The sequence below is a fragment of the Coffea arabica genome, chromosome 10e (assembly GCF_036785885.1).
Source record: "Coffea arabica cultivar ET-39 chromosome 10e, Coffea Arabica ET-39 HiFi, whole genome shotgun sequence".
Lineage (NCBI taxonomy): Eukaryota > Viridiplantae > Streptophyta > Magnoliopsida > Gentianales > Rubiaceae > Coffea > Coffea arabica.
The window spans coordinates 4,832,348-4,849,857 of NC_092328.1; the positions used below are offsets into that span (position 1 = coordinate 4,832,348).

General features: G+C 37.1%; 2 protein-coding genes and 1 long non-coding RNA gene across 5 annotated transcripts; 2 read left to right on the forward strand and 1 right to left on the reverse strand.

Annotated features, from left to right (window-relative positions):
* LOC113712441 (protein NPGR1) lies at window positions 1-4,007 on the forward strand. 3 transcript variants are annotated; one of them, XM_027235869.2, is made up of 6 exons: window positions 1-306; window positions 760-1,043; window positions 1,127-1,385; window positions 1,679-2,892; window positions 3,213-3,360; window positions 3,454-4,007. In XM_027235869.2, the coding sequence occupies exons 2-6, from the start codon at window positions 843-845 to the stop codon at window positions 3,762-3,764; spliced, it is 2,133 nt and encodes a 710-aa protein (XP_027091670.2). In that variant the 5' UTR covers window positions 1-306; window positions 760-842; the 3' UTR covers window positions 3,765-4,007. The 3 variants fall into 3 exon arrangements, with proteins under 3 accessions (XP_027091670.2, XP_027091669.2, XP_071923496.1); XM_027235868.2 differs by lacking the exon at window positions 1-306 and adding an exon at window positions 317-638; XM_072067395.1 differs by lacking the exon at window positions 1-306 and adding an exon at window positions 317-543.
* Window positions 4,008-4,410: 403 nt separating this feature from the next.
* On the reverse strand, window positions 4,411-6,612 carry LOC113712442 (uncharacterized). The gene is made up of 3 exons (XR_011821908.1): window positions 6,455-6,612; window positions 6,061-6,111; window positions 4,411-4,759 (listed from the first exon to the last, which is right to left on the reverse strand). It is a non-coding gene; the product is annotated as an uncharacterized lncRNA (long non-coding RNA).
* Window positions 6,613-8,216: 1,604 nt separating this feature from the next.
* On the forward strand, window positions 8,217-12,198 carry LOC113710946 (uncharacterized). Its single transcript, XM_027234032.2, has 5 exons — window positions 8,217-8,974; window positions 9,708-9,849; window positions 10,863-11,022; window positions 11,531-11,734; window positions 11,942-12,198. Exons 1-5 carry the CDS (start codon window positions 8,449-8,451, stop codon window positions 11,945-11,947), a joined length of 1,038 nt encoding a protein of 345 aa, XP_027089833.1. The 5' UTR covers window positions 8,217-8,448; the 3' UTR covers window positions 11,948-12,198.
* Window positions 12,199-17,510: the final 5,312 nt, after the last annotated feature.

Consider the following 17,510-nt stretch of genomic DNA (forward strand, 5'->3'; position numbering starts at 1 on the left):
GCCAACTACTGCCCATGCCTGACTTGTCCAAACTGCAACAATGACCAAGGAGGAAAAATTGAAAGCCCCTTTTGTACTTTATGAAGGTCAGCTGCTTACATAAGCTACAGTAAAACAAATTTGAAAAACTGACCCTTGAAACTCCACCAAAAACCAGATCCCTAATCTCATTTGATCATCTTCATTTTCACATTGCACGAAGCCATGAACCATTGAAACAGTGACTCCTCAGAAAGAAGTTGCTTTCGTGGCCATCGTCACACGTCACGTTGCTATGAATTACGTATGTCAAGCCTCAGTCTTGCGGTAAGCCCAATGCTCTGCTCTCTTGCTTGTCTCGCCCCTGTCACCATTTCTTTGCCTGGTTTCCTTGGTTTCAAGAATTATTGTCCCTATGCTGCTCCTAGCCATAGATTTCGAGTTGCATTATTCTTTCTGTTCTTTCTTGAATTTCATGGTTTCACTTGAGATTCTGTGACTTGGGTTTTGGCCATTTGTCCCATTATTTTTAATGTTTTGGTTTTAAGTTTTGGTCTTTCTATGGTTGGTCTCTCTACCTCTGAAATCCTTGATAGTTCACTCTGATCAGATCCACTGTTTTTTCTTTTTAACTTCAATCCTCTAAACTTGTTCCTTTTGTAAGTATTTTGTGGGAAAATTGAACAACATTCTTGAATGGTCAATGGAATTTTTCTTGAAAGACGTTAGAAAGGCCTTAAATCTTGAGAAATGAGCTTTTTCGTTAATTGTTTTTTTCAGGTGACCAAAATGAAAAAGAAGGAAACTTTGTGAAAGGTGACAACTTTAGGATAAATTTGTTTTGGAAGTTCCATTAGGAGAAGATGTTGTGTGCTTGTTCAGGGGAACAATTTAAGTTTGAAGAGCCTGCTCCGCAGTCTCCGGAGTCGTTGGCCACAAGAGATTTCTCAGCCAGTGGCCTTTCATCAAGGAATGGAACAGGGGGCTGGGAATCAAAATTAGAAGATGCTCAAGTTGATGAAGTTGAGTCTACCTTGAAGGAGGCACTTTCCTTAAATTATGAGGTGCGCCAGTAAGAGATACAATTCAATTTAATTTTGTAGATTGCTATTTGGTTTTATTCCTAAATGTAAATCTGAAATTGCAGGAAGCTAGAGCTTTGTTGGGGAGGCTTGAGTACCAAAGAGGGAATTTTGATGCTGCCCTCCAAGTATTTCAGGGAATTGATATCAAAACCTTGTCGCCGAGGATGTCTAAGGCCATTGCTGAAAGAACTCGGCCCCGAAAGCCACGCCAGAAAGGCGAAAGTTCACTCGTCGGAGTAATGTCACTGCACTCAGTGAGCCTACTTCTTGAAGCAGTTTTACTTAAAGCAAAATCCTTATGGGAACTTGGGAGAATTAAAGGTAAACAGTTGGTTAATGATGACGCTACAGTCATTTCTCTTGAAACTTGATAGGAGATCATTTCTACAGCATTAGAGTTGACATTGAATCGCATTGAATTTATCTTAGTCGAATCTTTCGGGTTGTATTTACAAGTTGTGGTTTTTTCACCCGACTTGGATTATCAAGCTTCACTATGTCATTCTGCTATCTGTATCACTTGATGAAATCTCACTCAGCAGGGCACTTGAGTTTAGTATCTGTTATTCTACTGGTTATTAATGTTTCTGGTCTGGGGATTCTGTATGTATCAGACGCTGCAAGAGAGTGCAAAGTTATTCTTGACGTGGTTGAATCAGCACTACCAAATGGAATGCCAGAGGGAATTGGTGAAGATTGCAAGTTGCAGGAGATGTTTCACAAGGCACTGGAGTTGCTCCCAAAATTGTGGATGCAGGTAGGATGTCTGGATGAGGCTATTACTGGATACCGAAGGGCTCTTTCCAAGCAGTGGAATTTGGACCCCCAAAGATTGGCAATTGTGCAAAAAGATTTAGCTGCCACACTTCTCTACGGAGGTTTTGAAGCAAGCCTATCACCTTGTCCACAATTACAGGGTCAGACAGCACCAAAAAATAATACGGAGGAAGCTCTCCTTCTGTTGTTTATACTGATGAGAAAGGTTTTACACGGTGATATAAGCTGGGATCCAGAGTTTATGGATCATTTAACTTTTGCACTAACAATTTGTGGGGAATATGAGTGTTTGGCTGACCACGTGGAGCAAGTTCTTCCTGGTACCTATAACCGAGCTGAGAGGTGGTATTTTCTTGCTCTCTGTTACAGTGCTGCAGGTCAGAATCAGACTGCAATTGAACTTCTAAAGAAGGTTTCTGGATGTTCAGAGGCTAAACACAAACCTCACTTGTCTTCGCTTATGCTGGGAGCAAAATTGTGTAGTAAAGATCCAAAAGAAGCTCGTGAAGGAATAACTTTCGCCTGTAAAGTGATTGATGCAGCTATCAATCAAAATGAGCATTTATTGGGACAGGCACGTAAATTTCTTGGTATCTGCTATGGTAACGCAGCAAGAATTTGCAGTTCAGACACTGAAAGACTATTTTTCCAAAGAGAATCACTGAACTCTCTGAATCATGCAGCTCACATTGACAAGGAGGACCCTGAGGTCATGTTAAATCTTGGTTTGGAGAATGCCTTCCAAAGAAATTTGGTTTCAGCTTTTGATAATGCAATTTCGTATTCAAACATGTTGAGCGGGAGCTGCGCAAAAGGTTGGAAATTATTGGCTCTAATTGTATCTGCCCAGCAGAGACTTCAAGATGCTGAGTCCATAGTTGACCTTGCTCTAGATGAGACTGAAAGGATTGAACAGCTAGAACTTCTACGGTTGAAAGCCATTCTTCAAATAGCTCAAGAGCAGCCCAAGCAAGCCATAGAGACCTACAGGATTTTGCTAGCTTTGGTTCAATCACAAACTGAACTTCAAGCTCCAAACAGCAGCGAAGAGGTAGGTTCACGTGCCTTTTTTTCTTAGAGAAAAATAGAATTAAATGAAATAAGGTTAACAAATTGTTGAAATATCTCTTCGAGACTCCCTATGTACAAATATTAGAGCCTGAAATCTAGCACGTCCTTAGTTCTTGTTGTATGATACTACTACCAGATAAAGCTGCTGTTGAGTTGAAGGGCATGGAAATATGAAGTTGGAAGTCTAAAAATCCCTTTGTTGTTCAGCAAGAACTAATGCATAATAACATTCTCTTGCTCTAGAGGTAAATTGTGGAAGATAAACTTCTGCCTCAAAGTTTGTTTTTGCGGAATTTGCAGGTAGTATCAATTAGAAAATTGGAAGGAGAAGCTTGGCTAGATTTGGCTAGAATCTACTCAGACCTCGAGACATGGCCTGATGCAGACATATGCATCGACAAAACAAAGGCAACTAAAATTTTCAACTCTCGGGGTTGGCATACAAAAGGTCTGAAAGGCAATTTCCATATTAAGTGATAGAAACTTCAGTAAATTCTGGTTTTAAAGTGACCAGGGAGACATTTTTGGTATATATCTGCAGGTACATCATTTGAAGCTCAAGAACAATACAAGGAAGCTCTTGTTGCATTCTCAGTTTCACTCTCCATAGAGCCAGATTATGTACCAAGCATTGTCTCAAGCGCTGGAGTGCTGATAAAATTGGGTAGACAGAATCTTCCTATTGCAAGAAGCTTGCTGATGACTGCTCTCCGACTAGAGCCGACAAACCACGATGCCTGGTTCCTTCTGGGAGTGCTATCCAAGTCTGAAGGCTTGAAACAAGCAGCCGCAGATTACTTCCAAGCTGCACATGAACTAAAGCTTTCTGCTCCTGTTCAAGACTTTGCTTAACAACGCATCGAGCATCAAGGTTCCAGAGATAAAGGAACTTCTATTGGGACCTTAAATGTTGGTTTTGGCTTTTATATACTGACAGTGTAGACAATTAGTTACATTAGCTGGTGTAAATTCTGTCATTTAACCACCGATACCATTTTTGGATGTTATTACTAAATTCTACACTGTCAGTATATAAACAATTTATACAGTATTTGCTCTAGAGCGAACATGAAAGATCAGCTCACATTACCAGAATCAGTGTACAAAGATTTCAACTATCAACTAGCATTTTGAATAGTCAGAAAAAGTGAACAAATAGACCCTTTGCGAATTGAATGGGAAAGTCTGATACATAGCCTCCATGTTACAGTCATTATTTAGAATCATGGTATTGCGTACTCTAAGAATCATAGGTGACCTTCCTGATTTTCCAGGCACTTGGATGCCCAAGCTTCTTTCTCTTCACAAATATTGCAGAGGCACATTAGCCAACCGTTGTGTTGTCAACGAGAACCACCAGGTTGCCATCATTGGTACAAGGCAGGCAATGACATACAAAGTTTATGTACCATATAACTAGGAAAAGAAATCAGCCCACGAAATTAAATTCAGCATCAGCTAAAAAGTGATAAATCTACAAATAAGGCAAAGCGCAGGGTAATCAACCACAAAGTCAATAAAAAGTGATTCCGTGGTACAAGTTAAGCATAGTTCCTGCTTCCTGACAAATGTAGAATAAAAGAAACATGAAGTTCAACAACTCAGTTCTAACATAAGCTACAGCTACTGTACAGACTACACACGAACTTCACATTCAAATGCGAGAGATTTTTATTTTTTTATTCATAGGAGTATGTTTAAATAAGGTAATTTTCACAACTTCTCTTTGATTCCAGTCTATCTACAGCTTATTGAGAGGAAACCGTAAGCAAAGAGACTAGTCCATGTCCTGCCAGGAGCTTGTATTAACATCCCTTTCTCCTCTTGCTGTTTTATTGCCATGAAAACTGCAAATAAATAAAAAAAAAGTCATTATTGCAACTGTCAGTAGAGCACTCCTCCTTCACTAGCACCACTTGCATGTTTGCATTCACTAGTTCTGACTAATATCTGATCCTTTCAGGGAAAATTATCAATAAATCATAAACTACATCTACAGATTTAAAAACTATGTAGTAATATAGCTGTGGGATGGAAACTGACATCACATGCATTTCAGAAACCAATAATTATCTTTAGTAACATAATTGCATAGTTGCAGAATCTAAAAAGATTACAAGTTTTTAGTTGCAATCATTTATTTTGATACAGTATGGTGCATCATCATTCACTAGCATCATCAACATGAAGCCCAAACACATTTTTAATAATGTAAAGCTTAGTAGGAATCTAATGAGTTGTAATGGACTGATAAAATTTGAAAGAGATATTTTATTGCTTCTGATGTCCTTGATACCTCCTCTAATACACGACAGTTTTTCTATTTTTTATTTTTAAGGAACACATAAGTGCATTTAAATGCTGCAAAAGATGTAGTAAAATTGGCAGAAAAGTACAGAAGGATCCCTATGAATACTCAGATAAAACTCCAGTAGAAAAATGTTAAGAAAGTGCGATAGGTCAACCAATCTCCAAAAATGTCCCCAATTTCTAATCATGTTTATCTAAAGAAGATTGATGAATATGTAATAGCATTCTTCCTAAAACATAAAGATCAAACAGTCAGCCAGGTTACTTTCTTCTATTCCTTTGTGCATGTTTTACTTGAGTAGGCACCATTAACACAAGTGACATCAATAAGCAAAGTATAGAACTTTTCTATGCTGTATCCTCACAACAGTGTAGCTCATTCCCCACCACTTAGCTGCACTTCGAAAAGAAGATCAAGTACATTATCCTAAAACAAATACATCATGTATACTGTGATACCTGCCCTACAATGGGCCTCACTCAAACAACAAAACTCAATAAACTGGTGAAGAAAATTCATTAGTAAATTGTAAACCACCTACAGCTATGCATCATCTATAAGAAACAACTCTAGACAAAACCCCAAAATTTTTTTTTTAAAAAGTACACATTTCACAGCATCACTCAAGTATCATACTAAATGTAAGCTTTGCGCTATAAATTAACAATATGTTCAAATAAATGATAAAATGTCTGTGATTTGATAAAGGAAGCTCGTAGTTACTCACAATACATCAACAATAGCAGTAAACTGCAAATACATCAACTTGGAGGGAAATAAGAACAAAATTATCAACTGAATCAGTTTACAAATCTTAATCAGTTGATCCATACTCACTGTGTTGGGTGGAAGACAAACTGACAAAGCAAAACCTTATCCCATCTGCCACTGCATCCACAAAAATGTATTAGCAGCCGGTTTAAGTCTGATATGCCATTTACGTGTTACTAAATAAACTTATCCAGACAAAACAAGTATAAGCAGCCAGTCCAAGTCCAATATACCATTTGCAAATTACCAAATTAACTTATCCAGATCAAAGTAGTACGCCTGAATAGTATAAGCTAAAGAACTATTTCCACAAGGGGGAAATAATGGAAAATGACCCACAATGGAAAGAGAAAAAGACAAGCATCGTAAACAGACACATGTTGTAAGATGAGGCCAGAAGCCAAACAAATCATGATATAATCGGAAGTAATTGCCTTGAAAAAACCAAAAAAAAAAGTACCTTTAAAACGGGTTCGCCCTTATTTGTGTTAGCAGATTGCTTAGCAATGGCTGCTTGTTGAGCACGAGCAGCTCTTCCAGCAGGAGATTGCTCAAATTGCTCTTGCCTGCACAGGTCAGTGCATGTTAATCAAAGCCAGTCTACTGAAAGAATCCAGACCTCTTGTGAAGGTGTGGCAGTTTAATTTCAGAGTAGACAATTAGAATAAAATGTCGGCAGCCTATTTATATCAGCAGAAAAGGACAACAGTCAAGCAAAGCTACCTTACTAATTGGATTGCAATCACATATACAAAAGATCAGGCGGCATATCCATTTTCATCAAAACCAATTGAAAAGCTATACAACATTGTTTTTGTCAAGACACAAACTTCTCATTTTTCAACGACCCTTTATCCTCTTAACGTTAGAAAAGTAAAGTTTTTTTCCTTTTACATAAAGGTACTTCCTTTTCCTGATTTCAAATTCAAAAAAAAAAAGGAAGACTTTATACGTAATAGTCTTCCATTTCCTGATTTCCCTTCATATTTGAGCACGAATGAGAAATCTGTTGAAAACATCAGAACATGCGACAAAATCCTAAAGCAATTCAAATCCATTCTTCTTAATTATCACGACTTTGAGTCAATTCACTCTATTCAAGGCCCTTCAAAGTAACTTAAACCACAAAACATTACAACCAAAAGAAAACCCAGATGATAAACTAACATCAGCAATGAAATTAGCATTGATTAAAAATCAACAGGAGCGAAGAGTAGTATTGGCTTGCCTTTTCAGGGCGGCTTCGGCAGCTTTAGCTTTGGCTTCTTGATCCTTTTCGTTCCGTCGTTGTTTGCTTGCTCCTCCATCGAAGCAGGCAAAGCAACCCATGGCCATGATTGTTTCTCTATTTCAGTCAATTTGCTTTAGACTTCACCTTTTCTAGATTAGATGTTGAGTTTATCTTTAATCTTTTCTCTCTTTTGACGAAAACTTTGTATTAATGTTTTGACGCGTCTGAAGAGCAGAAGAAGACAAACCCACGTGGCTTTCCATTTAGATGTAAACATCTTCTGTAACAAAGTGAAGACGCAATACTTTAGGAGCATACATATCACGCCTTCAGTTATGCTGTTGCTATAAATACAAGAGAGTGAAATAAGTAGTAAAAATTGCACAAATTAGTCTCTCACATTTGAGATTTGTATCTTTTTAGCCCATCAGATATAAAATGTTACATTTTCATCCCTCACAAATGCAAAATAAGTATGCATTTTCAGTCATTTAGCTCAAGTTTTGATCATATTCATGCTTGAAAAAGTCACTGTATCTCACTAATTACAAGCATTGGAGGCAAAACCAAAATCTTTGCCTCCCTCTTGCCTCAAGCATGTCTATAAAATTCTTGACTCGTGAGGAGGTGCTTGTAATTTTTTTTTTAGATGAGTAAAATTAGAACGAGGGACTAAAAATGTGCATTCTATATTTGTGAGGAATAAAAATACATCATTTCATATACGAAGTACTAAGAAGCTATAAATAAATAATATGAGGGACAATATGTGCTATTTTCTACTAATAAGCTTGTAGGATCTTAATTAGATATTTGCAATCATATAAAGGGGCTTGACAATTAGATAAATCCAAGAAATCAATGGCATTATTTGGGTATAATCAGGATTCTAATAGAATCAATAATGACTCTAGTATCTAGTTTTCAAAATTTTTTTTATTTTAATAATTTTGAAATTGTATTTAAAGTTTACCTTAAAGACAACGCCTATCATAAAGGCCTTTAAAAACGTGGATAACAATGCCGTACCAGAGTCCCGCCTTCATCACCCGACCTTGACGAGACAGGAACTAGACAATTTGACGAAACCAAGCGACATCGTTTATGTGAGGCACAGCCGCACAGCACAGATTTGCAACATTTTTCTTCTTCCCGGTTCCCTCCAACTTCTTCAGCCAGCCAGCCAGCCATCCAGCAGACGCGTATCAAAGGTCAGCGGAGTGATGAGCAGCGGTCCGGCCTTAGATTCATTAGGTCCATTGGATTCTCTTCATCTCGAAAGCGGGCTCTCTCTAGTCCCCCGAATCAAGCTCCTCTTAACCGTTTTCCGCTCCGACAAATCCGTTTCCCCAATCGACGACTGGAAAGTCAAGCGTTCAATAATCGACTACTTGAAAAATTCCCACTCAATCACTATCCCTGAAGATAATGACGACCTCCAGATTCGAAAATTCAAGGACTTAAAGAAGCGGAAACGCGAGGACCCCGTCGCTCGCGGCAGCTTAGTGATTCGGGAGCTAGGGTTTTTGTGGAAGACTTTAGGGGTCAAGAAGGAGGAGGAGAATGAGAGAAATGAGGAGTTGGAGAAGAAGTATGCTGAGTGGAGGAGAGGCTTGGTGGAGAAAATGGATGGAATGGAGTTGAATTTGGAAGGGACTAAGTTTAAATTGAGTGTGGCATTGCCGGCGTCTGATGATTTTGAGGCGATGAGGAAGGATTGGGAGGAAATGGTAGCTTTCGGTACTCGAGGTTAGTCAAGTCTCCCCCCCCCCCCCAAAACAGGGCCCCAAAAAAAAAAAATTCTTTTTCCTTTTTTTTTTTTTGGGTTGTTGCTATGCATGCTTCTGGTTAATTGCAATTTGCAACAGTTGGGTATATGGTGAACTGGGATGCTGTTTGATCAATAAAGGGAAAGAAAAAGTGATTATTTGAGAGTTAAAGAGAAGCAAAAGTATTTAGAGTTGAAATCATTTCTCTCAAGGAAACTAGGAAAAAGGGATTTCAGAAATAAATCTTGGTGGTATAGTGTGTCGAATTTGTTGCCGGATGCAAATTGGCTTAGTAAAACCGAGCTCGAGAATGTTGGAGCTAATTAAGATTTAAAGTAGTTTTTAATTTGAGTTCAAGAGGTATATTGCCAAGGTTACCTGAGCTTAGAATTGCTTAATTGAGCCTTGTTTTACTTAATCTGATTGGGTGTGGCAATTAACTTTGTTGGGTGGATTTGGACTGAGTAATGCCTTGGTTTCTGTTGCTAAAAGAAATATTGCTCGTGTATTAGTTAATTATATAGGCAACGCCTACTTTCTTTCTCCTCCAAGCTTGGTGCTTCATATCTTACATGATAATTTAGGTATTCAAGCTTTGAGAGAATTTCTTTTTGGCGCAATATTTGGATCTGAGAAAACCTCTGAGGGATGACTTTATTTTTCGTTCTCTTCTTCTTGCTTTTTATTCTACTAAATTTTGGAGATTATTGTAGGATACAGTAGAAGTAGCAGGCAGCAGCCTGACACGATTATTTTAAGAGGTGTACCCTCTCGGTGGTTTGCTGAGCCACGGGTGTCATCTAAGCCCTCCATGCTGGTGACACATTCAATAATCTCTGCTTTTGGACAAATAAGGTGTGTACATAAAGAACTTGAGCAATTTGGGTAAAGGAATTAGTAATTGTCATCAGAAACAATGTTGGACTCCCACATATAAATGTCATGCGGACTATCTTTGAATACTTGATACTTCAGTCTTACAGGTGTATGGCTGATTTAGGTGATGGGAATAGCTTATGCAGATTTCTGAAAGCATTTTTTGGTCAATATATTTGTGTAGTGCATCATTAAATCATCAGATTGGGCTTTTAGCGGACTTCTTAATGTGTCCGAATCATGGTTTTCTTGCTTAATCTGTAAAGATTATCATGTTTGTGCTAGTAATTCGTTGTTGAGAATTATATATCAGTTATGCTGCAATTGCTTGAACTGGGAAACATGCTTGCAGTGTGTATGCCTTCACTTGGATTTAGGAGACTGTATTAAAGGCATTGATGAAATTTTGGGGCATGATGTTTGATTATTTGTTTGCCCTAAAATACACATAATACAGGGTGTGCAATATCTTGTTTGACACTTGTTTCTGTTCATCTTTCTACGAAATGCTTCAGAGTTCGTGGATGGTCTCCACTGTTTGCTAGTTTCTGACAGTTTCTTAAAATAATAGAAGGATCAGTCATTGACCATATACTGAAAATTACTTGTCTGTTGATTTCTGCTCTGAGCAAGTGGTGTTTAATGTTTATGATTGTGGACCTGTTGTCTGGCCTTCACATTTTGCCTTGCTGCCTCTTAATAGAAATTCAGTTACTAAAATGTTTTCTCACTGCTAACTTTGCGTCATCATTATAGCTTTCTCCGTGAACTAGATTAGGTAGGCTTAGAGTATTTATTTTTCTTTAATCATCAAATTAGGTCTAAGAATGTGATATTAACTCTTAATAATAATGAACCAAGACATGGTGTTCCTATTCCTGGGACAAGTGGTTAGTCCATGAATTTATTTGGTGCTATAACATGAATGCATTTCTCAAAATTTTATTGTTCATATTTCATAACCTGATAACATAATTCTGTGCTGTGGGTAGGAATCTTGATGTTGCTGAGGACAATGGTTATGGTGGGGATGCAGATGAGGATGGACCAGAAATAGTTCCAGGTCTGCAGTGTAAGATTGTTGTGAGGTTCGAAAAGTACAAGGACTTTTACAGTGCTTTGAAATTCTTATGTGGACGTTCATTCCAAAAGGTAGATATATGATTTCTCTTCTGATCGTTGATGCTTTACGTCTCCACTTCTAAACCTTCTTCCAAAAGATTAAAGAGAATAGGAATCGGAGAATAGGGGAAGAAGTAAAAAATTTCTACTTGGGACTTTGAGTATCAAATGATACTCCAGTTTTATAGATCTTGATAAAATGCTCAAGTGCAGTAATCACTTTATGTTCATCTTCATTGGATGTTTTTGAAGAGTAACCATTTTATGAAGGTGATTAAATGTATGCAAGCTGAATACTTTTGAAACAGAAATATGATAATGTTATACGTTCTGTTTTTGTGCTATTCCTTTTGTTGTGATTAGTCATAAAACCATCATATTAACTGACAAACTTCTTGATAATGTCAATAGCTTGGGTAAGTAATTTTCTGAAAGATAACGGTGACTACGTTTGGAAGATTTATGTGCCACAGTAAGCTTATTCTGTCTCACATTTGCTGAGTAATGTAATGTATGCAACTTCACCTGCTGCATGCAGCAAGGATCACGTTTGAGGGCTGATTATGAGGTTACATGGGATAAGGATGGATTCTTCCGGAACTCAAGAACACAAACAGAAGAAAGAAGCAGATGGGAGCCTGCTAGGGGGACTGGGTTGGGAAATTATAGAGGTGAAGCTCCTCGCCGTAACTATCATGGGACTCGGTTTAGCCCGGATGAAGCACGTCCAAAACGGTTCAGGGTTAGTGTTGCAAACCTTATTAGCAGCAAAATAGAATAACTAAAATGGAGTTTGTACGTAGAAGCAACTATATTTTATCATGATGTTTCTCTGGATTGGAATCTCTTGCTGTTATCAGTCCCCACCCCTCTTCGCTTCAATTACTAATCAAATTGAAGGATCAAGTACATTAGCAAGTTCTGACTCACATCTTTTTTTCCACTGCAGGAATGAGGGGATTGGTGAAAGTCTTGGGACAAACGCCTTGACGTTCTCATGGTTGTTTTGAAGGCTTTTTTAGTGGGTATAAAGGTCACATATCATACTATTCATCTGGCTTCCGTTGGGACAAGGGTTTCACTTGCCGTTTCTGCTCCGCTAAATTGTCTGGTCCAATTCGTATCTACCATTTGGTGTAACAGTAAAGGAAGATTATTACAATTGCTTGACCAAATTTATATATTATAAAAGGAAGACTTTGGCAATTGCTGTGTGTATTCACGGAAGTGTGAAAAGGAAAAAAAAATGCCCTTCTTCCTTTCGACTTCATTATTGCACATTGACCGTGTGAAATGCGGGAAATTACGGGCATGGGTGTCAAAGATGAGCCTGTGATGTCTGCGACAAACCACCCTAAAAAAATCAATCAATTGGCATGAAATTTTTGTCGAATTACGACTGATACACTTTTGGGTTGAACTTTCATCAACAATCCTTGCCTGTACATGGCTCTTTCGAAATCATTGGAAATGGGGCAGGAACGGTTGTCAGTAGATTCACGGTCATGATGTGGTTTCAAAAATTTGTGCGGCTCAGATTACAGCATGTAATTCGATTTTCACGTCATGTGTGGGGCACACAAAAAAGTGTTGTAAAATTACGTCGTGTGTAAAGTAAGTTACATTGTGTGCAATGAAAGTTACGCGTAGTGAAAAATAAATACAACCTGCAACCGTTTGTGACCCTTGTCCGAAATCATTCAAATCTGTTTCTCTTTTCCAGAAAATTTCTAACTAAGGGCAGAAATTGCTCCTTGAATGATAGAAGCTTCTTTAACTTAGGCGCTTGTTAATTTGTAGTTTAAGACAATTATAGATATTTTCTCTTACCAATCGTGGAATGTTGTGTGCGCATTCAAATGACCTTGAATTTACACGATTGATGTTGGATTCAGAGCTCCAAAACAGCACATGGGCTGCTTCTACATTAATCTAGAAGTAGTGATGTCAAAATGGGGTCTAATATCCAGCGATGTAACTCCTTGGCGTATAAATGCCGATTCTGAAAATGAGACAATTGAAATTTAAGCGTAATCGTCACTCATTTGCTTGGTCAAAAGAAACCAACTTATATATAATTATCCTAAAAGAAGCTCAGAATAAATGGACAGAAGACCTATAATTTAGGTTGAAGAAAAATAGAAATAGACGGAAGATCTAGATAACGATGACATTTATCCATGTAGGTTTGGCAATGAACATTCTCGGAAATAGAAAATGTTTCTTTTGTGTCTTGTTTGTATTGTTGTTTTTCGTTGAAAAATTACGTTGTTTTTCGTAATTACATTTTTTTATTACTTTTTTCCCTCACATACATCAAATCGATAAAGTAATTTTTCCATGAAAAATCATGAAAAATGCAATCCAAACACAATAATATTTTTATTTCCCACAATTCCTCCTAGAAATGACAACACAATTTCAAATCAAATGATTTATGCAAGCAATCTGTGAATTGCGGCAATATGTGCTTTAGTATTTGCCTTCAATGACTCAAAAGTTCTCCAGACTGAGAACTGTTCAATTTGCTTTTCTAAGTTATCAATAGTGGTTTAGTAGAGTAGTATATTGCTTGCGAAGATATCAATAATGCCTATTTCGATGGACTACGCTACATGAAAAGTGAATCTATGCACACCATCTAATGACCGAGTACTGCTTCGCACCGCCAAGAACTTGTCAAGAAAGTAAAAAAAAAATATATATGTGTTGAACATAACATCCGTTCCCATGATTGAAATTTCTGGTAACCTCAGAAATATGTTAAATGTGGTGGTTAGTGCTAATTCATACTTTAATGAATTCAAAGAAAAAGGGGTTTAGTGACAATTTTGTAATCATGAAATCAGTGATGACATATCTATCTTTGAACATGGAATACAAATGGTTTGCTTTCCATTCATGTCCAGTGAATAATTTACACTCAGGAAATCTTCAAAGATGATTGCTTTCCAATCCAAACATAAACAAACTACATGGTACAACAACAAAATAATTTACAAAAGAAAAAAAAAGGTTACCGTAGCGAGAGGAATTCACGAAGGAAAAAAAATATTTTGATCAAGATGCAGATTCATGACCAGCTCTTCCTGTGACCATGCAGCGTGGGTGTCTTTTCCGCTGGTCCACTTAGCACACTATCTGGAGAAGAAGGAGCTGAAGAAGATGATGGTGATCCATCATTTGCCATGTTCTTTTCGCTTAAATATCTTCTTACGTGACGATTCTTCTTCTTTGGAATGTCAGAACTTGAGCTCTTCTCCTGCATCACGGGTGCTAAGTGCTCATTCTTCTTCTTCGGTCTCTCGGAACTTGAGCTCTTGCCCTTCATCAGAGGTGCTAAGTACCACCCAAGAGTTGTGCATAGTATGGCAAACGATTTTCCATAAATAAGTAGGAACAGCAGGATCAGGACTACTGTCACGGGCAAGAAGCCTAACGTGTGCCTCCAATTTTCAAAAACTAAGCTCCAATTCCAGCTCTTGGCTTTCGGTCTTTGGATCGGCTCTTCTTTTGGTTGTCGAACTTCAGGACCAACAGCTCTTGAGGCCTCGATGCTATGCTTGTCTCCTGCCTCCGAGCTCGTCATCATTTGCTTATCTTTGGCATTTTTGATAGCTGTGTTTTCTTGCCTCTTTACCTTTACTATTATGGGCTTCCATTCGTCGGATTTTGAATTGTTGGAATTCGAATCGGTGAAGTAGACGAATGAGATGTCATTTGAGCCTTTTTGTGTGTAAATCTTCTTCTTCTTGTCTTCAAGTTCAGCTAGGAGTGCATGGAACTTGTCAAGACCTTGGTTTGCATAAGGGTTTTTGCTATCTCTTCTTTTACCACGATGATCATGAATAGCACTTTTTGATCTGTTGGGACTTCCGCGTGGGCTTAAAAATTCATCGAAATCATCTCGTTCTTGATTCTTGAAGCTGCCACAACTGAAGGGACTGCACATCTGGAGAGAGAGGGAAATGATACTTTGGGATTTGGTCTGTAGGATTGTTTGTAGCTAGGATTGACTTTGATTTTGATGGGATTTAAAAAGATCGAGACAGAAAGTGTCCAGCGCTCATCGTGGCCTCTCTAGAAGATTAGATTTAGGACTGAGCGAAATGTCAAATGAATTGAATTGAAGTTCTGAGAAATGCTTGCAATGGAAGTCCCTGTACGCATTTTGGTGTTGTTTGACTTCTAGAAAAAAGGGTTTAAATACTCCTAAACACCATCAGACTTAACAAATTTCCAACAATGACAAAAAAAAAAAGAAAAAGAAACCATTAATTTTTTAAGTTTTAACACCCCATTCAATGTATTCCTTGTTGACCAGTCGTTCGGTAAATAATCAATAATGAGAACACAGACTTGAAATTTATTCCACGCTGCTGCGTACTTTCCTTCACAGGCTTGAATCTTGTACTCAGCACAGTAGCATTCTTGGAGAAGAGGGTTTTGAAATGGTCCAGTCTCTAATCATGTATGAGATCATCACATTATCTAATTAACCAAACATTGATTGTGGTTAAATATTTCAGCCGTCAATTATAAGTTCAAATTTATCTTATAACCAAGCAATTAATGATGCACCACAATGTTGGTAATGGATTACAGTAATTTTATATTCTTGGTTAGTGAGTGAATTGTTTATAAATTTGATATTCGAAATGCAGAATAACAAATATTGGCGTAGATTTATCAGCCATGACGCTCCCTCCTTCGCTGATCCAATTAGGAAACGCAAGCAAGAAATTAAGGAGGGTTGAAAGAAGTGGCCTATGACGGCTGGCGGCTTATTGTCTTAGTGATTTTAGTCGTTCTTTTTAAAAAAAAAAAAAAAATTTTTTTTTTAGTTCTGCTTAAAATATAGTACTATAGTGTTGTGCTATTTTCTTTTCTTTTCTTTTCTTTTCTTTTCTTTTTTTCCCCTTTCCCTTTTTCCTGTGAAAAAAGGATTAGAAGATGCATATTGTTGACAACCGCTCACTAAGCCGTCCGTGGGTAGAAAAAGTCCCCTCCTGTTTAGGCTTTAGCACATAGCCACATAGCATTATTATTAGCGGAAGTCACTTTTGAAGCTTGAATTTTAGCATTTGTTCATTAATTAATGCACCACAACCCAAGGATTGCCTCTACTGAATTTCAAACTTCAGTGCCATGTTCTTTGAACTTCAATCAGTGTTCTTTCAATTGGACAAACTTAATAATTGCTCGTACATCCTGATTAGCTTAGATTAAACAGTTGTCGAGAATTGTTATAATTTGCGTCCATTGCCGATTGCAGCTTTTCTCTCCAGAGCTGAGCTTAATAGAGTGCTAATCTATCATAATTAAGAAGACAAATGATCGAAATCAATATCTGGATGTTAAGTGTCGCTTGTCTAAACAAAAAAAAAAAGTAAGCACAATAATTGATGAGTAAATTTTATATCCATTGACAGTTTATATACCATTATCATTAGATTCATGGCATATGTGCAATAATTAAATTGTATATAGTTGTCATTCATCTAATGCTGATAATATGTATACTGTTAGCGTAGAAAAGATTAATACATAATTGAAAGATATATGATAAAATTACTTCCACAACTCAAGTAAATTCACTGGTTTATCCAGGTTACCAGACAAATAAGGAGTTGGATATTGATACTACTAAAGAAATTTTTCCCTGCTCCACTTTCGATCTATCCTATAAAAGCTTCAATAAAAGATTTTGATGCAAAAATTTTGGGTTAATCACAATTAATCCCCTTGAAGTATATCTCATTTTTCACTTTATCTCCTAACCATTTTTTTTTGTCTCACTTTATCCCCCATTGGACAAAATTATCCCTCTATTATTCCAAACTCTTATTTTTCTCTTTTATTTTTTCTTTCCCCTTTTGTGCTCTTTTATTTTCTTTGTCTCTTTTTTCTTTCTTTAATTCTTCCTCTTTTCCACAAAAATTTTCATCTTAATGATTGAAATTAAAAAAGAGGAATCGTAGAGATCTACCTTCTCCTTAAATGATTAAAAAATATTCAAATCACTTTCCTAAAATACAATTTTTTAGCCTTTCAATTTTTTTAATTTCAGTTTTTTCTCTTTCCTTTCTTGTTTCTCATTTTATTCTCAAGAAAATATTATAAGATGAAATTGTGACCTGATTAATAATCATCAATTGAAATTTGTGACACGTGGCATCATACAAAAAATCAAAATTAGTTTTTAATACCTTTTAAACCTTCACCTAAAAATGCAATTACAAACTCAAAATAAAAATTTCCGTTGAGATGGAGTTTTTTATTGGGAATGATGAAAGAAAGAAGAAAGAGACAAAGAAATAAAAGAGAGGAAAAAAGGTAAATGAAAAGTCAAAATAATGGAAGGGTAATTTTGTCTTATAGGGGGTTAAGTGAGTACAATTAAAGGTTAGGGGATAAAGTGAAAAAATATGGCATACCTTAAGGGTTTAATTGTAATTAACCCAAAAATTTTAAGCAAAACCGTCCACAGAGAGTGACGAATTGGGGCCACACTACCC